General features: G+C 41.5%; 2 protein-coding genes across 2 annotated transcripts; one reads left to right on the top strand and one right to left on the bottom strand.

Moving 5' to 3' along the window:
- Positions 1 to 215: 215 nt before the first annotated feature.
- BIRC7 (baculoviral IAP repeat containing 7) lies at positions 216 to 11,549 on the bottom strand. The gene is made up of 5 exons (XM_034066575.1): positions 11,400 to 11,549; positions 9,994 to 10,023; positions 2,143 to 2,671; positions 576 to 675; positions 216 to 303 (listed from the first exon to the last, which is right to left on the bottom strand). The coding sequence occupies exons 1-5, from the start codon at positions 11,547 to 11,549 to the stop codon at positions 216 to 218; spliced, it is 897 nt and encodes a 298-aa protein (XP_033922466.1).
- On the top strand, positions 11,399 to 27,074 carry YTHDF1 (YTH N6-methyladenosine RNA binding protein F1). The gene is made up of 5 exons (XM_005146788.2): positions 11,399 to 11,802; positions 12,197 to 12,221; positions 13,724 to 13,803; positions 18,243 to 19,769; positions 25,546 to 27,074. Exons 1-5 carry the CDS (start codon positions 11,776 to 11,778, stop codon positions 25,570 to 25,572), a joined length of 1,686 nt encoding a protein of 561 aa, XP_005146845.2. The 5' UTR covers positions 11,399 to 11,775; the 3' UTR covers positions 25,573 to 27,074.
- The last annotated feature ends 765 nt before the right edge of the window (positions 27,075 to 27,839 follow it).

Here is a 27,839-nt window from a genome sequence, read left to right as displayed (position 1 = left end):
ATACAGAATGCACAGTAGTGGGGGGGTAGAAGCAGCAGGATTGCACCACTGAACAGAAGATACCATCATATCATTACAGCACTGACCTTGAAAAGCAATTATTTTTTGTGCAGTCTGATCCCTGGAATCTGTCTGAAAATGATAGTCACAAAAGAAACATGAGTTCAGAACTCCCCCTATTTACCAAATCCCCATATCCACTACACATAAAAGCCTTAACTCACTGGAACTTGGGTGTTAGAGAGGGACTCCTGAACACTGCTAACAAACTCTCTCCCCCTTGACTGCAATAAGAATTCACACCTATAAGCAGAAAGATTGAAACACATTAGTACAGGATATCTCAAGCAACAGGAGTCTGAATTTTAGAAGCAAAGGGTACCATCAGGTTATAAGCAAGCTGCTATATTCATTAAAGATGGCGTATCATGGGTTTTCCCCACTCCACACATAAAGAGCAACAGTAAGAGGCTCATTATTTCCCCCCTTCTTATGAAGGAAGAAATCCATGTGGAACACATGGAATATCTTTTGGTCTTGCAACAAGAGACATTTGTCAACCAAGCCTGACTTACCTTGGAAACCGTTTGGCATGCTCCCGCCAAGGATCAGCCTCAAGCTGGCAGATCCTCACACTTCCATTACAGTGAAAGCACTTCAGTATACCACGTTGTCCTGAAAGAGACATCAAGAGATTATTTGACATCCAAGATGCTGTATGCTCCACTAGCCCTGGATGAGAGCCTGGGGAGAGATTCAACACAAAACACAGGCTACAGGACAGAACAGATGAGCACATGACACTTCACCAACACTGTGCAAGTTGATAGGGCAGGAAATCGGATGAGTTTGAACTCCCAGAGCTGCAGCTGGTTGAGAGGATTCTAGAGCTGGGTCACAAGCTAACAGGCAGCCTGCATGTGAGTCCCACAGCTCCTATGTACGCACAGACCTATCCAATCCCTTCTTGCCTGCATTTAGAAATGTAATTAATTATACCTATACTCATTTCCTCACCACAATCTGCCATAAACAGCAGCAGGCATAGCCAGAAGCAATTAAAGTCACAGCTAAGCACTACCTACAAATGCCCTGCCTCTAAGGCAATGGAACAACAGCATCAGTAAAAGCCACCACTGAGTTTGCATCACAGACATGGTTTTCTAAACACTCTCATCTCTGAGCACAGTTTGGCTTAACCCAAATGCTCAGTTCCAGAGTTGTCCTGCTCAAGGTACCACAGAGGAATGCCATGTCACACTGCTGCTGCCTAATGAGTCCCCAGGGTCAGGCTTGTTGTGCTTCAGCAAGAGTGCAAGCTTGGGATGAGGTTGGTTTCTGCTGAGGCATCTTTAGTTTAGGTACCCTGCCTGCCACTTCCTTCCACATCTCAGACTGATGTGTAAACACAAACATATATTCTTCTATATAGAAGTCACACAGAAATATCACTATATCAGCAGCTTTCAAAGAACTGAAGGGTTCCCCCAATATTTAATTACAGTCAAGCATTAATGTCCTGTAAATATTTCCTCTGACTGGTCAGTGCAAGGACAAGCACTTCTACAAACCTGTTATCTAAGCAGCAAAGCCTTCTCAAGGATAAAAACAATGATATATTGATATTCAGATGCATATGGTAAGTATTGCCTATTCATAAAAAAATGATCTTTGTTATTTCTATAAGTCCAGGGTCCTTGCAGCCAGTGAAAGCCAAATGGACTGACTACCTTCAGGTTTAGGTTTTTGAGAAGAGAAGGCTTCAGTTAAAGACAAAGCTTACACAAAACATACCAAGCAAGTGCTTCAAGTCCTTTTAGAAGTGCAAGTAACAAATAGGCTCAATAAATCTTAAAACACACATTTTCCTGCCAGTAAAGGGCTGTTTTAAAACATGCCACTTTTTCCACTCCTGCTTATAAGGGAATTGATTTACTAGTGGACCCCTCTGTAGCCAAACAGGAGTCAACATAGTAGTGAATTTTACACAGGCAACAAGTGAAGCAGCATAGACTGAAGGAAGGATGGACTTTCTAACTATGCTACACATACTTGCAAGTATTTGTATGAGCAACGAAACACAGTAACACCTTCAAAAGTTAACTTGGATCAAAGTTGAACACATTCTCCCAAAGCACCTACCTGTGTAGAAGAATCCTGCTCTAGCTAGTGCCTGATAATTCACGTTAGGGTATAGTGGGCAGCCCTGAAATGTCAATAGTCTTGTCTCCTCTGCTACCATTGCTGGGTTTTCTGGTGCACGGGGCACGGCCGCCTCCTCACTGTTCACCCCCTGCAAAACGCTGACAACCTGCCCATCCACAGCGTCAGCAGCTTCCTGAGGATGAGGAGGCATCCCTTGGTTCCCAACAGGCTCACCACGAATGAATTTACAGGAAGGGAAGTACTTCCGGTGCTCTGCTACTGGGCAATCGCCAGGTACCCAGTCCTTCAGGATACCACTACAGCAGAAACACCGTACTTCATCTCCTGGACCAAGATAGTAAAAGCCAGCCCTGGCCAGATCTTGAGGGGATACAGGTGAGTCTGCTGGCCACTGCCGAAAAGTTCTCAGTCTTCTTGCTTCATTCCTCATGCTCCATTTAAACAGATGGCAAGTAGTCCTGGGCTCTGGCTCCTTTGCTGGTTTCCTGTCCCCCATGTTCTTGTTCTGAAAGAGAGGAGGAGACAAGCCAGAGCTGTCAGCTGGACTCCCAGTGTCAGGCAACACTCACCCTGTGCTGTTTGTTTCTCATCCCCACGCATATTCCAGAAAGCTCCTGGTCTTGACAAAGCTGAGCTTGTTTGGGAATTGCAGCCCAATGAGAGGTCTGGTGCTTCTGTACTTTGCTGCTGAACTTTTGCTGAGCCCTCACTAGTGTCTGAGGGGAAGAGACCAGAGCTTTCTGAGCCCCTGTGTCAGCTTGCAGGGGAGATGCTTGCAGGAACAGAGAGGGTAGAACCTGTGCTTCCCCTCAGCTGAGCCAATCCAGCTCCTGGCATCTATCTGCATGATAAATCCCCAGCCCTTTCCTTTGCATTTAAATTAACATTAAAAAGGCTTTGCCTTTCCCCCCCAACCCAAAACCAGGTTTAAGACATGTCATAACAAGGCAGAAAACAGCCACACCCAAACATCACATCTCAATGTTCAGCTTTAAGCCAAACAGTACACAGAGTTTCAGTACATTTTTCATGATCTCATGAACATTAAGCAGTGAGTATATAGAAACAGCTCTATAGAGAAAGATCCTATTCTCCAGGATGCAACCTGAAATAATTCAGTTTCTATGAGGAGGTGTCCTTAAATCAAGGATAAGACACTTCCTGCCTGTGCTGGTTCTGTGCGAAAGAATGAATTAAAGAACTTACAGACTGCAGTTATTCAACTCTCATTCTACTCAAGGTAACAGCCAAATAAACCAAGCTGTAACTATTGCTTCTAGTCCTTCCTAGGTCTGGTAAACACACTTTCACAAGGCCATACAATTACACAACAGTCAGGATCAATTTAACTAATGACTCCAAAGGAATTCCTCTGCAGTGAAATCATTGCACATGTGATTAAGTGGTAGGTGCAAACAAACCCAGTTTTTTTAAGTATGGGCCCTGAAAAAAAATCCCTTTGCCCCTCAACTCAATAGGTCAGCTCACCCAAAGGAAGCACTACCTATGTGCTGGTTATAGAGCTAAGCATTATAAACACACAGACACAAAATATCAAATAGGCAAATATATAGATACACACTCTTAAGAAGTCTTTCAAGGCTAGTACACCACGTAATTAATAGGTAACTACCTATAACTAGCTCTATGGAATAGACACACTGTAAAAACTAATCTGTATATCAGCTACTCTGCAGTAATCACAAAGATATTAAGTGGCTCTCAAGCCAGTAGCACCTCTGAAGGACTATTTCTCTTAGTTAAGTACTATAGTACATTTAGGGAGAGGGAAAAAACTTCCACAGCATTTTAGTTGAAAGGCCTAGAGCCAGGGTTAACAAATTCACCCTCTACAGGTACTACTACATGGTTAGCAAGATGTTATAAGCAGGTTTGCTCAACCACATGCCCCTCACAGTGAAAAATAGCAAGAAAAGTTCATTAGCAACTAGGATTTCCTTTTGTCATCATAGCCACAGTGATAGGAAAGGAAGACTCTAAAAATAGTAGAAACCATACTTTAATACAAAAGCTACTCAAGAACTATGACAGTGGCATAGAAACATATAGAAAAGAAAACCCATTAGTCTCTAGTACAGAGCAGAATTTGCAAGCTAAGCAAGCTTAGAAACATGCAATATTTCAGCCTGCACTGCAAATTTTGCTCTCAGAACACAGAAGCAGAGAGACTTCATCAGGTAAAGCTCCAGAGCATTTAGTGTTGCTCTCATCATAGGCCCTAATAAAACCAAAGCTGTTAAACTGTAACAAATGCTGCTTTCCACCTCATCAGCCAAGTTCTTAGTCCCCTACCACTTACTAAATGGACATCAGAGTAAGCTTCACAGCAAAAACACAAAGGAAGGCTTCTTACCTAAAAGCTTAACATCTGAACCAAGCATTTTTTAAGTAAGAAATATACCACAAAAAGTTATCTTTATAAAAAGACACAATGGCTTGCTTGCACCAAAAGCATTCACATGCTCTGTAGAACATGCATTAACTTAGCTAACAGAGCTCTCCAAACCAAACTGATAGTTTAAGCAGATAAACTGCTTCTAGAAACCAATATTCTTCTAGGATCCATTACTTGCACCTACATAGCAAGGCATCATCAAAGCAACACAAAAACTAATGCCAACAAACCCCTAAGATTAAGGCAATAAAAAAACCAGTAAAAATATTTACCTGTAATATGCAAAAAATAAAAAGCCACAAAGCACTTCCAAGCAGCAAAACACTTCCAAAGTCACCTTCTCTCAGCAAAAAGGCACTCTTCCTCAGAGAAGCACTAAACCTCTCTAGGACACAAAGGATCCCAACTGACCCAGAGCTATTTCTAGTGCTTCGTTTTCCCCAATTGGTTGAGGCTGTGCTGAAATTCTCCACTGGCTGAGAAGCCCAAATGTCATTATTAGTAATGGGTATCACCAGGGAGTATCTTGGATCAATTCTCTTGCCTTTGTTTTGGGAAGAGGTGCTTTTTGCAGTTTCACAGCTCAAAATCATTCTATTCCTTTGTCTCTTTGAGGTCCCAATTCAGACTGAAGGATTTCAGGATTAGTTCTGAAAGTTGTAATTGCTTAAAAGTACAGAAGATGCATCTTGACAAAATACAAGTTTGCTTTGCTACTGCAAGAGCACAGGTGGTTTGTGTTTGCAAGAAGTGATAAATAAGGGCTTTGTTTAACACAAGAAGCTCCAGAGCTGGTTTCTCACAGACAAACCTGTATCAACATTTTAATTAAAAACAAGCACTGAAACTTGTTTAATTAACTGTGTTTTAACAAAAATCCCTGAGCAGCAGAGGGCAGTGCTCATATGCAGAACTTGGTCTTGTAACAAGTGAGTGTGGTTCTTTTTTACCTGTAATGAGTTTATATTTAATTGTACATTATCTCCTTCTCTACAGATCCTGTGCTTTATAATGCTATATTGGTTTTTGAGGAATGGATCTGAAAAATCCAAGATACAGAGTTAAAATCTCTCTTATAGAGGCTGTTTGGGGCCTTTGCTGAGGGGTTTTTGTGAATCACCTGTTAGTAGATAAGAGTGATTGATAGTTCTGATCTTATGAAGCAATTTACAAGCAATACTGCTTATAACCACTTGGGAATCAGAAAGTATCAACCAGGAGCTCAGGACTGATCAGTAATGATGATCAACAGCACCATCATGATGCCCTTGCTTGAGAAATGTAGCAACTTTGACATTGCTGAGTTCCTTCCAGGCATAACTAGAAACTAACACTAAATAGTGAGTTGAAACTCTAAGGAGAAAGAAATGTAAATGTTATTAATCAATGTTTGCTAATATCAGCATGATTTGGAAGGAAAGTGATCAATAAATACAAGGAGTATAGCTGGGGGCAGCATTATAAAGAGCTTGAAAGGGTTGAAGTGACTGAAGTCCCTGGAAAAGCTCCAGCAGAATTCAGCATCTCTAAGCTTGAGGTTCTACACAGCTCTAAGGGGATGAAGCTGCCCTGTGTGGTTTAGCTCAAGGAACACCACTGTCCAGCTGGCATTATCGAAGAGGCAAAGAGGCTGGAAAAGCAAATAGAGATGCTATACCTTGCCACTGCTGCAACTGATGTGCAAGATGGTTGGATATCAAGGACATTTATGGCATCATTCCTATTCCTACTTGTTCAGAACAACTGTGAGGACTAGGATCCATCTTTTAGAATAAAACATTCAGGCCTTATGACAGAATTGCTCTCAGACTGAAGCAGAGCTGACAAAATCATCCCATCTGAGGCCTTGCTTTTTCTCTCCTGGTTGCCTCTTCCTTGTCTGTTGTCCTTCATCTTCCTTCACGCTGACTGGCAGCAGCACAACGCCCGCACTCTGCAGCCCTGCTAAGAGCTGCTGGCACTGTTCTCTTCAACAATAAAACCTGGAAGAGTGTCTCTGTGAAAGCTGCCTTCAGCGCAGCCCTGAGGGAGCAGAGCACATCGGCTCTCCACTGACACAAAACTCCAGGGCACCCATAAACCTATCCCTGTGGGCAGTGATCCAACCCAGTGAATAATGATGAGACACATTAAAAGGTGACTGGTCACACCAGAGACAAACACAGAGTCATTCCCTTAGGGCAAGGAAGTCTCACTTTGCTTTTTCATCCTGCTCAAGGTTCTTTTACTGCAAGGAATGCTGCTGTACATCTAAACGGCTCTTTACTACCTATCAACATTTTACTCCTTGTGCTTTACTCAGTGGATTTGTCAATAATAGTGACAAATTTAACACGTTAATAATGATTTATTGCTCCAACCATTGGCAATCATTAAATCAGGAAGCCTGAAAAATGAAGTAAATACACAACCTATTCATATATACTCCCAGAACTGATGCACAGGTGACTAACAGACCTATGTTTTGTAAGGTGATGTCCTAAGGATTCAAATCTTTCAATCTCCTCCCCTAATTTTTTCTTCTGACCTCCATTACCACAGCTTTTGGTTTATGTATTGTGATAGGAATAGCATTCGGTTGCCTTGTGGTGGTTTATGTATTGTAATAGGAACAGCTAAATGTAGCTGGCAACATGATTCATGAAAGTGCTTAAAATCAAATACTATTAATATACCAGCCCACAGGAGCAGAACACAGCACATATCAAAAGAATATCTGCAAAGCACAGCAGATAATGCAAAAAAAAAAATCAATAGAGGAACCACCCTTAAAATCCTGCTGTGATTTGAGAAAAAGCAAAGTAACATTCTGGTTCCTTGGAAGGAAGAAAATGAAAGTGTTTCTGCCACAAGGCATTACTGTGCTTTAGATTGTTCATGACTTCATGATTTCAGTGTCCAGCTTATGATACAAAATCTTTCTGCTACAGAAGGTAGAGTGGGTTGAAAACTGGTCAATGCTTTTCTAAAATGCAGCTGTTTGTAGTAAGCAAGTTTCATTTTATTTTTCTAACTGGCTTTTGGAGCTGAAGAATCTGAGAGTTTCTTTTTCAAGGGTCATTTTTTCTCTTTATTTGGTTTTTTACCCCTTCTTGCCTTTGCCAGTGAACATCATGGGGAAAAGACTAGCAGATGTTCCACCATTCAGCCATTAATTACCTTTAAAGAAGGATTTGTCAGACATTGTTATGACTCTAATGGAGCTCATCCCACTTTTTAATTGCTGGGAAATCAGCCATCAAGAAACATGGAACATCTGATTTTTCCAATAAAATTCTGCTACAGTTTGAAATGTGTTTCTTTGCAGAGGGATGTGCCTGGGTGCCTGAATATTGCTTGGACAAAAGGCAAAGATCTGTTCTTGAGCTACTCACACTAGCAATCATCTGGTTTTCTCCATGAAAATTGACTCAGAATAGGTTTAGTTTGTCTCTGTATCAATAATCAATAGTAAGATTGACAGATGAGGAAGAAAGACAACAGTGAAGGACACTGCAAAACACAAGTGAAAAATGGGTGCCTGCATTCTAATGAGTAGCAAAGACAGACTCACAAAGACCTTACAATTTAATGGAAACTACATGATAGCAGCAAGAAAGAGTTGCCAATGATGACGATCAAGAAGGAGACATGGGAGAGTCCTCGTGATCAGTCGTTGCTCTGTTGAGGTCCTTGCTATAGCTTTTCAATGAAGTCGTCTTGCAAAGCACAGCAGGCGCAGCGATGGTATCAGCTGGTATCTGTGCACAAGCCATGCTCTCTGCATATGATTTCACTTCTTATGTTTTCACAATGTGTCAATGATATGAAAAAAAAGAGAGAAGAGATACTATGTGTGTCTGCTTTTGTTTTTCACCCTGAAATGATGGAAATCAGTGTTGGCTCCTTGCTTTGGTTACATTCCACGGAGGTGTGAGGTGCAGCAGGGAGATGGTTCCAGCATGGCAATGTTTGATTTTACTCCCTTGCTCATAACAGAGGGCTGCATAAAATCCCTGTAAAATCTAAATTAAAACCCAAAACAAACAAAAAGAGTATTCTGTAATTTACACATGAAATCTATATTCCTGAATTTTCAGAGTGCGTTAGCAAAGGAAGAAAAAGATGCTTGTAACTTTTTCTTATATTAGATCATACCACCTTATTTCTCTCAACAAAGCCAAAACCAAACAAAAACCTGTGTTATCCCCTAGGTTACAGAGTCACACTCCAAGAGTATGTTAGGTTGATATAATTCTGAATATTGCCTTATCTATATGTCATCTTACTGGGTTTGTGTCTAAAAGATTGTGCTCTTGTCAGTGGATAGACGTGATCATTTTTAAAGTTACCAGGAAGAAGAAATAACTCACATTTTCCTAATGCAAAAGAAAAAGATATTCCCCAAACAACAGCCTTAGACATATATACATTTATGTGCCTGAAACGCTCTGTCTTTGACTCTAAAATAATGGGTACAGCTATTAGGCTGTACCCTATACCTTAGGATGCTGAATCAAATCCAGTTCTAGCATTCTGCCCACATACACTCATGGCTTGGATGATTCATAGTCACATAGTTTCTATATCAAGACTAGTGAACATACACAATCACATGGACTTCAGAGCAGTGCCCATCACCCAAGAACCCAGGACAAGCCTTTCCCTTCCACTCCCTAGGCATGTTGCTCAGTTTTTTTCTCTCATTTGTTTTGGAAGCACTGCTCTATGTCAGCCTTTAAGCTCATTCAGGGACTCTCAAGAGGACACATCTGCTTTGTCCAGAGCTGTAGCATATGGCAAACAGAATTAAGATAACACTAACCAATTATTACTTGCTACCTAAGCCACACAAAGCACCCCAGGTGCTGAGGATTAATGCATTCCTCTTTCTTCCTTCTCTCTGGATGACAGAGCAGGAAAAGGACAAAAGTAAACAATCCATTTCACATATTTTATTAGAATAGTAAATACAAACTCAAACCAACAAGCTCTAAACATGTGAACACAGGGAAGACTCTGCTTTTCACTGCATCTAAAGGACAGGATGATTGCATTGTTTAGTATGGTTTGTGAGGATGAGAATTTGCCACTTTTACCCCCCAAATTAAGCACTGAGATGTTCTGAGTAAGACTTTGTAACTTCTGGAACTACTGGTGGAGTCTTAACTACTTTGGTCAGGACTCTGGTTACTTGTGGATGCAATAATGAAACTGGATACAGGCAGCACACAAGTTGGTACTAAACCTAGTTTGGGTCTCAACTGATTACCTCAGGTAATCACACAATGTATTATACACATGTTTAAAGCCTGATTTTGATTCATCTTTCAAATACATATGTATATTGCTCATTCCTAGAAACTGTAACCAATGCATGTTTGTGCCAAGAAACTAAACCAAGAGGTATGTTCAAAGCCAAAAGGACTTACCAAACTAAATCTCTGCAGGTATTTTGATACCTCCAAGAAACATTCAGGTTTCCAGCCAATTTAAGTACAATTATTTCCATTCTCCAAGCAGATGTCAGACACCTATGTAACATGTCAAAAGATAATCTCAGCGATATATTATTGATGCGAATGATGTTACAAATCCTTTTACTGCAGGAGTCAAAAGAAATTATGTTCTACAAATTGCACTGAGCTGCTGTCATCAGGTACCAGTGTTGTGGAGAAGCACTACAGTGATATTTTCTTGTGTTGTGGTGTAAGAGGCTCCCAGTGCACCAAACTGTCATTGAGCACTGAATGAACTGTCACGTACTATGCTTGTAAGTCAGCAGGACAACAAGGCCTCTGGGTGTTACCATAGTACAAGCAAAACAACCTTGACTTCCGTTTCAACACCAAACATTTCCTTAGGCAGAAGCTCTTCCCTGTGAGGGTGCTGAGGCGCTGGCACAGGGTGCCCAGAGAAGCTGTGGCTGCCCCATCCCTGACAGTGCTCAAGGCCAGGTTGGACACAGGGGCTTGGAGCAGCTGCTCCAGTGGAAGGGGTCCCTGCCTGTGGCAGGGGTTGGAGCTGGAGGAGCTTTAAGGTCCCTTCCAATCCAAGCCGTTCTGTGATCCTATAATTCTATGAATAAAATCCCTAACAACCCAGTGTGTACAGAGGCAGAAATACAAGCAGTAATGAGGCAGAACTCAAATGCTAGAAATGAAAGGTAATTGCTTTCATTTAATCTGATCTCTCCTTAAGCCGGCCCTCTCGAAGTGATACAGATTGAATTTGGGCATAAAGCAGCACTGGATGGTTACACCTTGGGCAGTTTATTTACTGCCGGTTCATTTCCTCTCTGTCAGAGGGGCACATAGGAAAACTGATCAGACTCCCTGAAACTTACAAGGCTACTTCACGGCCCAGACGAAATCAACATGAGCTCTGCTAACGGGTCCAAGATAACACTTAAATTCTGCAAAACACCAGCTATACGTAAGGTAAATGGTATTAACCCCACAAAGTGCTGCCAGCACCCAGGCTGCTTGAGACCCTCTGACAGAAGATAACAACCGCAGCTACCGCGGGCCTAGAGCCCGATCCGCGCCGCCTTCGGGTTAACTGTGAGGGGAAGACCTGCCTCCCTCATCGCCTGCGGCCATCAGTGAGCCCTCACGACGAGCTCCGGGTCTCGGCAACCCGTTTCCAGCCCCTCAAGACCCGAACGAACACCCCGACAGCCACTACACCCTCCCATCCCCTCAGCTCATCACCCACCCGCGCATGCGCACCACGCGCACCCGCTCTCCGCGCGCCTTCCCCCCCCCCCGCCTGCGCCCGGCCGTGCCTTCCCGGCGTGCCCCGCGCGCTCTCGGCGCTGACGTCACCGCAGCCCGGCGCCATTGGAGTTGAAGGCTCCGGCTCCGTCCCTCGCTGCGGCCTCGGAGGCGGCGGCGGGCAAGGCTCCGGGTGGCGCGGCCCCGGGGGCATGTGAGGAGACGGGGCCCGGTTGGGTGTAGGCGAGAGGAGGAGCGGAGACCGGTGCCATCCCCCGGGCACCCTGAGCAGGCGCCGAGCGGCGGCGGCGAGCGCGCCAGCGGCCCCTTTCCCTTCCCCCTCGGCCCCGGCCCCTTCCCCTCGTCGGCCGCCGCCTCAGGGCTGAGGCACCGCCGCCCCTCCGCCAGGCCCCGGAGCGCCGCGACGAGCGGCCCTGCCTTCACCCCCGTCCCCCTCCGGCCCTGTGTGCTGAACCACGGCGGCCCTGTACATGAATTATGTCTGCCACAAGCGTTGACCCTCAGGTAAGTGGCGAGGCGCGGCGCGGGGCCTGCCGCCTCCCCGCCCGGCGGCGGGGGGTTTCCCGTGCAGGCCGGTGCCTGCGTTTGGCCTGGGCGAGGCTTTTCCTTCTCCCTCTCGGCTTCACTGGACCTGAATCTTCCTCTTAAAGTTCCTCCATGGGCGCAGCGCGTTCCCACAGCCTTTAGAAAGCCGTGGCCATTTGTAAGTGAGGAAAGATGCGTGGAGCATACTCCCGTTTAAACAAGCCCTGATGTGTTGTGAGCCGTTTTTATGAGCCTCCGACCTCAAAATCTCTGTGTTTTGTAGTGGTAATAAAAGCTTTTTTTCTGATGTAAACTTTTATTTATTCTCTTTTTTTCTTTTCCTTTTCCCCAATCGTGTGCCATGGTATCCCAGAGACCGAAAGGACAGGATAATAAAGGTGAGGATCACGCTGAGATCTGGTCGTTTCAATTGTTACTGTAATAGATGAATTATGCAGGTGCCTGTAGGTGAGCAGTAAGGTACAGCTTTTAGTCCATATGGATAACATCTGGAACAAGGGAAGTTGTGCTTTGTTTCAAAACCAACATGAACTGTTACTCATACAAGCTTGATTGCATCCTACTTACTGCTCTTGAACTAACAGTGGGAAGGACTTTGTGTTGGTGCTAAACATCATAAAGCTGTTAATTTCCTTAAAATAAAATAGATTTCTAGAGTCACAAGGACATGCATATTAAATACATAGTTTTACATACTTTTGCATAGTTTCTTCCTGCTGTATGAATACAGTTGTTTTACTGCTGTGCTGTTCATTGGTAGATGTGCTAGTCATATATAAGCCTACAAACTTAGGGAATTTAAAGTAAATAATTAACTTTGATAAGATAATAAGCTTATGATGATGCTTCGTTTTAAGTCAAATTTAATAACAGGTCATCTAAGAGACCTATGTGTCTTAAAGACACACCAGTTAACCTGTGTTAACCCAAGTGTTAGCTGTGATTGCTAATGGGTATGTGACTCTAGACTTAGCAACTAACAGTATTCAACTCTTAAATGCTTTTTAATATGCCTTAACCTGCATTAAAAACCCATCTGCCCCCAGTTACAGAAAGTTTGTCACTATTGCCAGTGTTTGTAAATACTCTTTGACCTCTACTTCTCCTGACAAACTTTGTAGCAATATTATGGGCAATTCCCAACTTGTTTCTTGTAAATTCCCAAACATCCCATTTGCTGCAGTGTCCTGTTTAGTTCAGCTGCTCTGTGAAATAGGTAAATAAAGCAACTGTCACATGTGTTTGACCTCATTTCCTTAAGTAAAGCAAGCAAAAGAAATGATTTGAAGAGATGCAACAACGATTTTGTGTATCTTTCAGTAATGGGATTGCATGCTTCTCACACAGGGTTTTATGCTGAAGTAGATGGGTAACTCTCTTCTGCACATGAAAAAACAGAGACAGATTTTCCTGAAGATGTCAGGGTGCTGAGGCACTTAACCATTATTTAATAATGAAATGTAACCTCACCTCATCTTATTTTACCCGACTTCACTTAAGCAGTGACTTACACATGCTGGCAGAGCTGTGAATTGTTTGTTGAGAGTTCTAATTGTGGACAATAACAATAGATGTTATTGCCCAATAATTTTCACAAGATTTTTGTAAAAAATGGTTTCTTTTGTTCAGAGTCAGTTCACACGAGTTAGTTGTCTGTTCACTTCTGACTGCAGAATTTTATTTAGCTCTAAATTTACTCAAATTTGTAAGCAATAATATAAAGAGCAACTGTTTGAAGGGCAAATGTCATTCCTTGGTCTTTTTATGAGTCTTCATGCTGTGAAGAAGAAATATGGCCTTTCATAAAATAATACAGGGTAGAACTCTTTACTGCAATGCTACAAACAGTGTTATAACATGTTGTAACCTTTTTTTCTAGTACAAAATGGTTCGTTACATCAGAAGGATACAGTTCATGACAACGATTTTGAACCTTACCTTTCTGGGCAGTCAAATCAGGTTAGTGTATTTTTAACTCAGTTTTTTTTTCTTAGGCATGCTGCTGGCACTCAATTCATGGGATTGTGTGGAGGGAGCAAATTCCTTAAATAGAAATGGAAAAAGAAATGACAAGCATGTTGTGTTACTTGGTAATAAAACTAGCATTTGTGCTCACAAAGCTAATAGTACTTGGCATATCCAGATGGCTGCAAGTGAAAATGAAGTTAATGCTCCAAGTAGTGTCTGTTAATTGTGGGTTATTGATACAGTTGGACTGTGACAGACTATTTGATCTTATATTTTTGTGGTAGAGGAATGGCATGTGGGAGTTTGAAGGTTCTGCTTTTGGGCTCTCCTGATTTGTATAAATCTAGAAATCAGTGCAGTTGCAGTTTGTTTTCTAGGGAGGTTGTAGAGTGGTCCCACTTGCTTTTTACACTTCAGCAAATATTGTTGTTACTTCATGTCCTCTTAAGAATTAAAAGATGTGTTATTTTAAGAGTAAGGCATTGTGATGTAAACTCTTTATAATCCAACTCATTATCATGTGCATTAAATCAACAACCATGACTTAAATAGCATTATAATTTAAAATATCTTCTAACTGAAATAATTTTTGACTTAACATTCACATCTTTAAAGTGAACAAGATGTTAAGAAGCTGGAGATGCAAAAAGCTTTCTTTTACGAGTATTAAATACCATTTCAGAGAGAGACCTACCAGAAGTGCCTTTTCTTGGCACAAAGTCAAAGTATTATGCTTTGAAAGGGGCACTTACAATACAGCCTGATGCTGAGAGATGCCAGTATTAATAGTGGTAGCATCATTGAACCTGCTTGCAAAAGAAAATTATATGGTAAAAGAGTCACGTGGTGTGCTTTTCTGTTTTATTGGTGGAAACTGATTAATCGTGAAGATAGACACCAGAACAAACAGGATCAGTTGGTGTTCTGTGTATTGATTATCTTCAAGGTGTGCTGAATATTTCTGTTAGGGCGATTGGATAGATGGGCCTGGGTGAGAAGTTTGTCTTGGATCATAGCAGGGTACAGACTTTAGTGCAGTATCTTACTTGGGCTTGTTTCCATGCTGGAAGCAATTTAGACAGAACACTGTGGAGGCTGGGACACGTGTGTGTGACAGCATGATCTGTCCTCTCTGCTGGGTGGGTTCTGGCTCCCAAGCTGAGCTTCATAGTCATCTGCAGGATAAACGTGGACTCCAGACTTACACAGTTAAAATGAATGGGAAGCATTCTCTCTTCTCTGGAATTAATGTGCTGTAGCAGATTCAAAAGCACAATATTTATGGGAAAAAAAGAGTGTAAAGTTTTCTTTTCTAATGCAAAACTAGTTTTGAAAGAAATTGATGTTTCCACCTTTCTCTAATTGCAGTTCTACTTCATCACATATGAATTGTTTTTAATTACTTAAAACCAAGCTGTGTTTTCCTGATGTGAAACCTACTGAACCTCAAACTTCATATAGGAAAAACGTAGAACCATCAATTACAGTTTAATTCTAAGCAATCTGTCTTGTCAACAAGCCCAATTATTAGATTTAAATGGAAAAATTGCCCTGACTCTAAGAAATTCCATGATTCTAATGAAGTTTTCTTACATGAAAGTGTAGCTCCACTGACCGCTGCATTTGCGCTGCAGTCAGGCACTGGCATAGAAACAGTATCATAGAACACATGCTACAAGAAACAATTGTGTAGGTTGTCTTCCAAGTGGAAAGTGACAGTTGCATTAATTGGGACTGTGAATTTTTTGTACTGAAGACAACCATGGTTCTGAACAAAGCCTGGTCTAGTTACTCAGTCATTTATTCAGCCCTTTAAAACTACTGGAAAATAGAAGTGACTTACAAAAAAAGATTGGAAAACAACTGGATATTAAAACAAAGTACATAAGAAATAAAAAGGTTCTTAACAATATGGTTGATGTCAAGAATCAAATGTAGGCTGGTAATCTTGTGTTAATTTCAGTTTTTAGAAATAAAGGTTAGTCTCTAGAATGAATATTGAACTTGTTACATAATGCAATAAAATGTAATATTCTTCTGTCTTTCTGCTGGAAACTGCTCCTCAATAGTGATGATGACTTTTCTTCCCATAAAAGCTCTGGTATCCAAGGAGCAGTAATTAATACAGATCCAAAAGCAATTTTAAGTGCAGAGGGAACAGAGTGGAGTATTTGTATACAGAGTTCTGTTCAAAACAGGACAGCATCCCACGTGTAATATCATCCAGAGCCAAAAGGTTGCTGATAAGGAACAGGGAATTACTAGTGAGTAGCATACTTTGGGAGAAAGGAGGATTCCCTTCCTTATAACAGAATAGTTGGAGTGGCTTGTTGTGTTGTCTCTCTATAATTAAGCAACAACAGAAATGCAGAAGGGTGCAGGAAGGTCAAGGATAAGTTTGTTGAAGGAAATGTCCTACTGTTGCAGTGAAGGAGTTCTGTCAGGTTTCTTTTTACACACCCTGGCATAAAGCCAGTCAGAAGAGATGGACTGTTCTGTAAGCATGTCTGCTGCAACTTTCCTTTAATCCTGTTAGAATCCTTGTGGAAACTTTACAGGTTGTGTGGCAGGAGGTGACAGTCTCAGGAATCATCTGGAATCCTTTGCGGTGATACTCTAGGAGAAAACACCTGCCTTCTCTAAGCTTGTTCTTTTGGGGTCTTAAATCTATAGAATATATGAACATAAAATCCACAAAACTACTTATTTCTCCTCTCTGTTACCTGTTTTTCATTTTGCATCTTTCTGATATTAAAGATATCAAGACATAACATGCAACAATCTCTAAAGTCTTTCAGAGAAATGTTTTCCTATTTTAAATATGGCTTATTTAACTGGGGACTGTCAGAAAATTGAATGTGTTTCAAAGGATCTTCTCATAGAAAGGTGGATTTTGTACCTCTTGTTAAGGATAGAATTTGCACGTAAATAAAGGCACATGAACAGTGGCAGAGGTTTGAATCAATAACTGGATTCAGGCTGTTTAAATCTCAAGTGCTTGCAGTGCTGTCTGTGATGGAGGCAATTGATGGTGTCATTCTGGATATGGAAAGTAAAGATCTTGAACTGATCTGGCTTTAGGGTGTCACAGAAGGGAGTCCATGAGAAATGAGCAGTGGAAATGACTCAGTTGGCTATTGTGCTGATCTGCAGCAAGGAGGGGTTTTTACTTAATTTTTTTTGAAGGAGTTGAGAAATAATCTGATTTTTGGAAAAAATATCAAAATTCCAATGCAGTTTTCCTGATTTGGCAGAGATCTTTTTGTTTTTTTCCTCATGTTTGAAATTTTGCAGTTTGAAAGGAATCTTAGTTCCTCCTCTTCAAATAATCCTTTCTCCATGAGTAAGGAAAGGGTAGCTGCTGTTTGACTCACAGGAGTTGTTGACCTTCCCTCCCCCTCACTGGTAATTACAGTTAGAGTGTCAGTTTGGAAGGTCTCCAGTATATATGTGCTTCAGGTTTATTTAAAGAGGAACAAACCCCATTTTAGGATATTCTGTATTTGTTCTTTTGCATAGTTGAATATAAGAAACATATGGAATGCTTCAAAAATCAGGTGTCAGCAGAAGATGCAGAGAGGAAAGAAAAGCTGCTCAGCTTGGTGTAAGAAACAGTTGAAAGGGAGAAAATGCTGGAATTGCAGAGGGGGATTTGCTGGTTTATAACTGTTCAAGTCTCTTATTTCATAGAGTGTCAAAGACGGGCTGTTTGAAAGGACAGTCAGGAACAGTTTTGCATGTTTATAACTTTACTGCTGAGGGAGGAAGAGACTTTTGCAGAAGGCTGAATGGGGCCTTGCTCAAACAGTTTGGGTGGCATAGAGCACATGCTGTAATTCACATCTGTTTGTTTCTAGTCACCTTAAGTTTGTAGTTGTTGGGTCTGCTTAGTGTGTGTGATCCCACTGTGATCCTGTCTCTGTCAGAAGTAGCCTGTGCATGGTTTACTTCAGGAATGTTTCGCTTGCTGGGGACTGTTGCCCCCTAAAAATCCCATAGTGTGGCCTGTAATAATATTTTCTATTACATGTGTTGTCATGCTTAAGTAGTTTAATCTAAGGCTTCTTCCATGTGGCAGTATAGGAATGCTGGATATCCTTAGTGCTTTGAAACACAAAATACAGTGTTATAGAAGTTCCTTGAAACGTTTGGGGGTATTGGTAAATTTAACAATTCTAGAGGCAGCCACTAAATAACCTTAGTAATGTCACTGAGCTTACATGATGCTAGAATCTCAAACACTAACCTCATTGGGGGTGTATTATAAATGGCCAGATACTGCAGCTTTCCTGGAGTGTGACCTAATACCTGTAATTAGAAGTTAAATTACCTTGACTCTATTTTCTGTTTGGTGATGAAGAGTATTGTGGCTGTTTATAAATAAAGGGGGGTTTATATCTGAAGTTACCTTTGTTTTTTTTCTTTAACAGAACAGTAGCTATCCATCAATGACTGATCCTTATCTGTCCAGTTATTATCCACCATCTATTGGGTTCCCTTATTCTCTCAGTGAAGCACCATGGTCTACAGGAGGAGATCCTCCTATCCCATATCTCACCACCTATGGACAGCTCAGTAATGGAGATCATCATTTTATGCATGATGCTGTTTTTGGACAGCCTGGGGGTCTGGGAAACAACATCTATCAACACCGGTTTAACTTTTTCCCTGAAAATCCTGCCTTCTCAGCTTGGGGAACAAGCGGATCCCAAGGACAGCAGACTCAAAGCTCAGCCTATGGGAGCAGTTACAGCTACCCACCTAGTTCACTGGGTGGTACCATTGTGGATGGACAAACAGGATTTCATAATGACACATTAAATAAAGCTCCTGGAATGAACAGTATTGAACAGGGAATGGTTGGACTTAAGATTGGTGGCGACGTTACAACTTCAGCAGTGAAAACAGTAGGTTCTGTTGTCAACAGTGCCGGGATGACTGGTGCCCTCTCTGGTAACGGTGGATCTAATGTAAACTTGCCAGTATCTAAACCAACCTCTTGGGCTGCTATTGCCAGCAAGCCTGCAAAACCACAGCCTAAAATGAAAACAAAATCTGGACCTGTAATCGGAGGAGCGTTGCCTCCTCCACCTATAAAGCATAATATGGACATAGGTACTTGGGACAATAAGGGTCCTGTGGCAAAAGTTCCTGCCCCCCAACAGATACCTTCTCCTCAGTCTGTTCCACAGCCACAGCAACCGATAGTTCAGCCTGTTCCAACTCAACCTCCTCCATTGACTCAGCCACAGTATCAGACCCCTCAGCAGCCACCCCAGAATCGCTGGGTAGCTCCTCGCAACAGGAATGCAGCTTTTGGCCAAAGTGGAGGAACTGGTAACGACAGCAGCTCAACTGGGAGTACCCAGCCTAACCCTGTTCCAAGTGGCGAGTCCCATCCTGTGCTTGAAAAACTGAAAGCTGCTCACAGCTATAACCCTAAAGATTTTGAATGGAACCTTAAAAATGGACGTGTGTTCATAATAAAGAGCTATTCAGAGGATGATATTCATCGTTCCATTAAGTATTCTATTTGGTGTAGTACGGAACATGGCAACAAACGCCTGGACAGTGCTTTTCGGTCCATGAATAGCAAGGGTCCAGTCTACTTGCTATTCAGTGTCAATGGCAGTGGACACTTCTGTGGAGTAGCAGAGATGAAATCACCTGTGGACTATGGCACCAGTGCAGGTGTCTGGTCTCAGGACAAGTGGAAGGGGAAATTTGATGTCAAGTGGATCTTTGTGAAGGATGTGCCCAACAACCAGCTCCGACACATCAGGCTGGAGAACAATGACAACAAACCCGTTACAAACTCCCGTGATACACAGGAGGTGCCCTTAGAAAAAGCAAAACAAGTGCTTAAAATTATTGCTACTTACAAGCACACGACCTCCATCTTTGATGACTTTTCTCATTATGAGAAGCGCCAGGAAGAGGAGGAGGTGGTGCGGAAGGTAAACTTCTTAAAACGTTTTTTATACACAGATATGGGGCAAATGAAATGTGAAGGCTGTTATGGTGGAAAAAATGTAAGTAGGAATTCAGACTGCTTTTAATACATCTCAGCTCGATGGCTTTATGTGTGTTTAACACCACCAGAAACAAACTGATGCTTATTTGTCTGTAACAGTTTCATAGTGAAGGAGTTTCAAAGCAGTAATGCAGTTAAGGGCTGTTATATCCAGGTTTTGGGGGTTGGATGTATTTTTTTTATCTTGAAATGGTTAATAAAGTAGGAAATAGTTTCTGTTTCACAACTGGATTCTGCCAGATTGTCATTTAGTTTTTTGTCTTAAATATGAAGTGTTTTCACACTGTTTTGACTGGAACTAGGCTGTCAGAATTGATAGCTCTATTGGTATTTGCAGTTTGCTTCAGTGATTTGATGATTTACGTCACCTTTAAGAGCAAGAAGCCTGATCTGTTCAGTTGATCTCTGAAAAAGAAAGAGTTGCATAAAACTGCAGTAGTGCTAGACAGATTGTGTTTCTGCTTCTGAAGTAATGTATATTATTATTTGGGTAAATAAAGGTTTTAATTTCCCAGGTCCAGTCTGTCTGCTAATTCTTAAAGTTTAGACTGAAGATGCAGTAAGAGAAATTTGGGCAGTAACTGGGAAACTGTAGTAAAAACTTTATATATACTTCCATGGCTCTTAAGTCTGCCATCTGTCCCTATCCATCCCATGACCTCAGTTTCGAGAATGCCTTTCTCTAATTAGGCAGTCTAGAAGTAATGGAGTGACAAAATAATAGGTGTTAGGATGTGTAGCTGCTAGCTAAGTAACACTTTGAGTTGCTTTATTTGACAGGCTAATTTAGTGCAGTTCACACTGCTTAAGCAAAGACTTAATGCATGTTGCTGGAGCTGAAATTGAAGTTGCGATTTGGAAGGTTTTATTGCCATTTAGAAGTGAGATAAATTAAAATGTCTTTGTGGAACATACCCTTAAATTACAAGAGATGAGGAGATCAGTGTCTTAGGTACTTTTTAGCTCAGCTTCTCCCAGCTCTGTTGTGCTGCACATACAGTACCTCATCAGGGCAGGAGAGCTTCAGATTTGTAGCTTTTCTTGTGTACTCCCTATGGGCTACCAGCAGCTGAAACCTTTTTGCTTCAATACTTCATTCCTTCAGTAGACAATGTGCAATGCAACCTGTATCTGAGAGAGGTGTTCCCTTCCATAGGTGAGAATCTCAAGCCAAGGCCTGGGTTTGTTTGTCTGATGGTTACAGTGTGTGTGGTGTGATTGTTTTGGGGTTTTTAATGCTGAGTCTTCCTGTGATTGGCTGCCAAGTCTGGAGGGGAGAGTAATGCGCATGTTTAAGGAGTGAGAGTACTGAGAAGGTGACAATAGATCTAGTCTTGAACAGTTAACTCCAAATTGCCTTTGTAGTATCTCAGGGCTGATGTTCAGCTATTGGGCTGATCCTGTTCTGGGTTGTTCCAACATACATGATTTCCCACTTTCAGTTCAAGTGCTGACACAATGCTCTTACCCAGCTCACTCCTTTATTGCAGGAGCAGCAGAAAAAATGCACCTTTTTTTTCTGCCTTGTTTAAAACTGAGGCTCTACCCTGTGTAAATCATTCAGAATAATGTAACGTTTCTTAGATCCCTCCCAACAGCTTAGAAACGAGAGCAATACGCAGGTGATGGAAGTACACTGAGGAGGGTCATAGTGCCAGAGAGGTGAAGCAGTTCAACACTGAGGGAGTGTAAAATAAGATGCTGCTTGTCAGGTTGCAGTCTATAAAACTATTGTCTGGAGAGATACTGTTTTCTGCTTCATCAGCTAAATGAATTCTAGAGTCCAGCTGATGACTGAAAGAGGTTTTCTACAGGATATTCGCATGCTTAAATTCCTTCTTGGTGAGAAGTTTGTGCTCTGAAGTTGAAACCTTCCTCTTAAACAAAGTGCACCTTGCTATGACAATAACTTTAAGGTATTTTATGACCTAAGTGACATTTTCAGATGGTTAACTCTAGAAGTCCCATCTGAATTGGGCTTTAAGTTGCTGTGGTCTTTTATTCATTATGCTCTGGTTAGCTGTAAAGTTCCTTGTTGAAATTTTGTTCTTCCATTTCACTCCTTGTAATTACAAAGGGCCAGAATTCTTCAAAACCTGCCCATGGAGAGCTTGAATGCTTTGATTTTATTTACACACCCTTAGTAGGAAGAATAACTTCATATAATCTGTACAGTGTGAGCCACCAGCATTTCAGTTCTCCTCTTAAAATGGTTATTTGTTGCTAACCAGTGTTTCCTTAACTAAAGTGAGCAGAGTGAAACTCCAGTGTGTGCTCTCCGAGTTTACTGATCTGGGAATCCTGTTAACACCAGGTCGTCAAATGAGGATTTGGCAGGAATAACGCTGGAGGAAATTCATTCAAGTGCCAAAGATTCATCAGTGTTAAGAGCATTGCTTAAGGGCTGTGTCATCACCTTGAATTGTGGGAAGATTTGGTCATGTTGGGATGTTAAATCCAGCTTTTGATTTGCCATCTTAATAAACTATTTGAGCCCACTCTGGTGACCCAGAACTTGGGAAGGGAGTGATAGAAGGATGCTGTGTCTGGAATGAAATAGCAAATAGTGGCATGAAATCTCTGCTGACCCTCCTCAGGCAGTTTCCAGGGCCACTGCAGTGTCCACAAAGTGAGCAACCTCTGTGATAAAGACTCGTGCTCTTCAAACATAAAACAAGTTGTAAGGTGTGTGAGAAAGCTTTAAAAAGCAAACACAGTAAATGTGTCATTAATTCCTCACATTTCCTAGAGGCATGCTTGGAAAAGAAATTTGTTGCAGGTTTTGGTGGCTTTAGTTTGCATCTCCTGTGGTGGGACAGATGGGCTGATGTACTGTCCATAGCTCATCTGCATAGGTCTGTATTTAACCTGTCACAGCTAACAGGACTGGGCTGCTGCTGCCACCTCTGGTCTGTGGCAAGGCACTTGCTGTTCCAAGTTTTACACATGGTGTAGTATTGGAAGAGCTGCATGGTCTTATCTTGGAAGGCTCTTGACTCACCACATTTATCATTTTTCCTTTTGGGTGATTAAATGTTGTAAAGTGTTAGCTAGTATGTGTTGGCACTTAGAATTACTAATTTTCTTCTAGTGCTGAGTATTCCGTCTCAGTGTGCTTTCTGTGAGCACATTCACTGCTGCAGAACTTGTGAGGGTAGAATGTGTCCTTCCTCCAAAACTGGAGTTAAAAACCATTTCTATCTTCAGGTTAATACTAATTGTGTTTCCTGATATAAATAAAACACTTTATGTCAGAAGATGAATGCTTTCATCCCACTGACCTTAACAAATAAAGTTTAGTAGGAAAGTTAACCACTGCCTCAGACTGAGGTGAAGGGCAGGGGAGCTTGACAGGGATGAGTGTCTGCACAAACGGAAGCTTCTGCAGGTTGTGTGAAACCCCATTTTTCCTGTATCTGAAGCCTACAAACACTAATGTCATGAAGGAGAGGTGTACAGCACTGTGAGATGCCAGAATTCCCCTGGAGAGGAGAAACTGTGAAAGCTCAGGGTGGATCTTCAGAACCAAAATGAACACAACTTTGTTAGTTGCTTATAAAACTGTTATTGCTTGCAGTAGTGCTAAATAGCAGTAAGGAAGAGAATGAGAGTTGCAGCTTCTGAAAAGCAGCCGTGCTCTTTCAAGAGCACGAGGAGTTGTTGCATCAGTTTCCTCCCTGTCAGTTTATATGTGTTCAGGCACTTTAAAAGGAAGACTCAGATTAGCCCTTGAGAGTGAAACAAGGAGCAAGGCAGGAGGAACTGCTTGATAACCTGCTTAATAAATAGCACTTTTTACTGACTTACAAAGCCTGAGCTGAGTCTCTGAATGCCATGAACATACCTTCTAGGTACCAGGTAGAAGTCTCAGTGCCAGTCTGTCTTCTGGTTATGTGGGACTAGTCCAGGAGAGTGGAAAACTTGGATTTTTTTAAAGAAAGTGGAATTCTGAGGGTCAGCAAATGACCACACAGAAATGTTATGGGAGGTGGCAATGGGAAAGAAGGGGCTGATGGGCAGTGAAGCAGAGGAACATTTGCCACCTTAGAAATAGAAGTAGGATGGAACAAGTACTTTATTAGAAGCCTGAAAATGGGGTTGGTACCAGGCAGCCATAAGCTCTTTTTCACTAAGAACATACACCTCCTACTATGTTCTGATACTCTGTCACTAAGATAGGACTTTTATTGGCAGCTCATCATAAGTCAGTAGTTAAAAGATAAGGAGGAATGTAGATTTTTCAAAGCAAATTATAGCACTTCACATGGTCTACTTGTTGATTTGGTAAAACAACCATTTCTATCTCAAATCAGAGATTAAGAATTTCTGCTAGACTTTGGTGACTTCATATTTCAGTTTTCATAATAAAATTACTGTTATTCTGCTGGAGGCAGAAATCAATGCAGTCCATTATTAACTCTTCTGATACTACAGTGTGACCAGCTGAAGCACCAAACACAGCCTCTTACCTGTATCGTGTTTGATACATTTGCAGCTAAGCTTTCCACTGCCACAGAAAGAGTCCAGGTGAAACCTGAAGGTGGTAGTTTAGGAGTTGACTGTGGTTTATGCCTTGGCTGTTCCACAGTTTTCTTCCTTGAAATAGGATTTAGTGCCATGCTGGTGCATTCCAGTGCAGTGCACAGAGTGGCTTTTGCACTATACAGTGTGTTTGGAACCCCTTTGGGATGATGTGGAAAGCAGTGAGGCTGAACCCTTTCTAATCAGTCTGCATGGTGTCTTAGCTAGAAAACACACTGGCTAAAGACAGGGCAGCATAATTTACTGAGCTTGTCTTGGTGCCTTCTGCAATTTATGGGGCTCCTGTTCTGGTAACATGTTCCTCAACACATCAGTGTAAGCCCTGTGCAGGGGCTGCTACAGCTCTGAGCAGGGGCATGGCTGCTTGCTGCTCAGATGAAGACTTACCACAGACAAGGGATCCCTGTCCGTATGCCTGAGGTGAGCTTTATCTGTCTTCAGGTTTTGGGGTTAGCAGGAACTTGGAGAGACTTCCAAGAGCTTCCTGCCTTCCAGACTGGAATGCTTTTAGGGTTCAGTCAAGCTGTGCTGGTTTTTATCAGACCATGCATAAGCGCATCACTTTTCTTCACATCCACCTGATGCACTTTTGGTTTTTCCCCTGTCTTAAGTGTTTTGCAGAGCCTCCCAGAATAGCTGAATAGGTAGGGAGAATTAGGAACAGAATTTCTTGAGAGCATAAATCCCTGCTTTTATTGAATGGGACTAAACTCCAATGTCATACGGGTGCTTCAAAATCACAGCAGTTCTGTGGAGTTCACCAGTCTACCATCTCCTTTCTGCTGGTGCATTGGTTGTGCTGCAGCTGCAGTAATTAAATTAGTCCAAAAAGTAGAAAATTGCAGTTCCTGTTCCATTTGGAAGTGCTGATGTTCCACACTTTTCTTACTGTGACCTTCATGTGCTGTCAGTTTGAAATGTCTGTGCAGGTATTCCTTCAGCTGCTCTGCTTGAAGCTGCACTTAATATTAAAGTTATCAAGTCCTGGGGTGTGTCAGGTATATACAAGGTATTTCTAAAGCATAGCAGCAATGATTTAAAGTGTATAATTATATATATTATAATTATCTGGGATCATGTTAGTGCTGTTACATTAAGAGCTTTTTGCTTGCTCATTTGACTCAAATCTTAACTTCTAACTTTTCTTCTCTTTGCAGGAACGTCAGAATCGAAACAAACAATAAGAATAAACACATACACTTTGATATATATACTAGAACTGAGACTAAATTCGACTATGAGAAACAAAATTAAGTCTACTGGTGCTGTATCCTGGCATCAGGACAACTAAAGCTTTCAGCTCCAATATATCTTCTCGTGCAGGGGAAATTAAGTTGTCGCATCTTTAAGTACATTGTAGTTTATTTTTGCCCAAGTGGATCTGCATTAATTTGTATCTTTTTTTTTCTCTATGTAAAATTCTGTAGAAATCATGAATAAAAGTGTGTCTGTTTTTTATTTTTTTAAGTTGGTAAAAACAGTTATATGAACCTAATGTGGACCTAAACATGAGCATACTCAAGTGTCAATGCTTCCCAAAGACTTCATTTTGGCACAAATTATGTTCCTAGCCAGATATAGAGATTATGGAGAATACATGACAAATCTGCCTTTATCCTCCTCCTCCCAAACCCTCTTTTTCTTCATGGCAGAAGAAACAATGCATAGATTTTTATCATTGAAAAGGAACCTTTTTAGGATACTGCACTCCTGACCTGTGACCTGAAAGGCCTCCCTTTCAGCTCACTCTGTGCAGCAGCTCTGCCTCTTTCTTTACCTGTACAATTACACTTGGACAAATGGCTAATGCACCACGTTGGGTTTTTCTTGTCTAGTAGCAAATTCAAATTGTCAGTGAAATTGTTTCTCTGGAAAAGATTCCCCTTCCCCATTCTGTTAACCAGTGCTTCAGTGTGCATTCGTTCTACCATATCCTGCTGAGGGGGAGCGCGACGCTTTCTCTCCGCCATCCTTCTGCTTTACGGTTTTTGTAGCTTAATGAAATAATGATGTGATGCTCTCAACATTGCAGGGGGTTTGGACAATGTGTTGAAACCTGTTTCAGCTTTCAGGTGTTCTTAGTTAATTGCAGATCATTTTTAATCCTTCCCTTCATTATTCCCTCCCACCCTCCCCAAATCCTAATGCCATTTAAAGGGTTTTTTTTTATACCAATAATGCTGAGCTTTAACGTAGGAACTAATAGTACGGATACTATGATGGATTATGCCTCAGATGTTTAAAATTGACAGTGTGTATGTCTAATTTTTTTTATTATTATTATTTTTTTTTTCTGTTGGATGAGTAAAAAAACCTGTTTTAAGAAACTGAATTTGCTGTCATGTTTTTGTGGAGTGAGGGGACCGTCGGAGAACCTGTCACCAACTGGAGTTCCAGTTAAGCATGGAAATGGTGCTCATGTCCGCTGCTCTAGCACACTGAATCTGCACGTGTTTATTGTAGAGGATCTTTTACTATATTAGAAAGCAAGTATCTTCTGAATACTATTTACTCCAAAAGGACCTCCAATTTAAATGAAAGTTTAATCTGTATCATTTAGACTTGTATTTAGAACGTATAACTCTGTCTCTGGACTGTTACTGCCTGTAAGGGGTAATGGACAGCATCAGATTAACTTTTTCCTCTAGGAGAATACAAGCCTTAATAAACAATACATATTTAGCAAGTTTGATGTCATTTTCATTTTTTCCCCCTACTTTCACATCTCTTCCTGTGTTACAATCACCCTTTATGGCGACTCCTGAATTAAGCTTAATTTGAGAGGTGTTGTGATTGAATAACGGAGGTGTTTGCTCTCAGCACACGTGGTGGCTGCGGGAGGGTTTCACAGGTTGCTGCAGAGGATGTTTAAGCTGCTCTGAATGTTGAACATGTATGTGCAGTGCCCATCACTTGTGCTTTCCTTTCTCTTCGTATGGTAGAGGAACTGAAAGAGTTAGAAGTTGTACTGTAGCCCTCAGGAGGAGGTAGCACAGATGCAGGTTACCAGGCTGAGAAAAGAGCTTCCCAGATAGAAGTAAAGAAATAGAAGTAAAGCTTTGAATGGTTTCTTTTATTGGACTTGGATGCATTTCCCAGCTATAACTTTAGTAATTTGACTTTTTTAACTGACTTTTTGAAGCAATGGTATAAACACGCTATAAACCATCTAATAAAAGGACCTGCTGTTGGTTGCAGTTGGTATGTTGGGAAACTTAACAACTGATGATTCCAGAGCCAAAACATTCAGCTCCATCTGGATGCTGAAGAGAAAAGTTAGTTACACAAACCTTATTTCTTCTTTTTTTTTTTCCCTTCCAGATCTAAAGGCTTTGCTGTGTTATTCCCATAGAGCCCAGGTAACTATTCCCTAAAAAAACCCCAAAACCTCCAAACAAATCATCAACCAACAGCAAAACCCAACCAACTGAGAGCCTTTAGGTGAAACCGG

Source organism: Melopsittacus undulatus, chromosome 10 (assembly GCF_012275295.1).
Source record: "Melopsittacus undulatus isolate bMelUnd1 chromosome 10, bMelUnd1.mat.Z, whole genome shotgun sequence".
NCBI classification, from domain to species: domain Eukaryota; kingdom Metazoa; phylum Chordata; class Aves; order Psittaciformes; family Psittaculidae; genus Melopsittacus; species Melopsittacus undulatus.
This window is presented reverse-complemented; position numbering and strand designations above follow the sequence as displayed.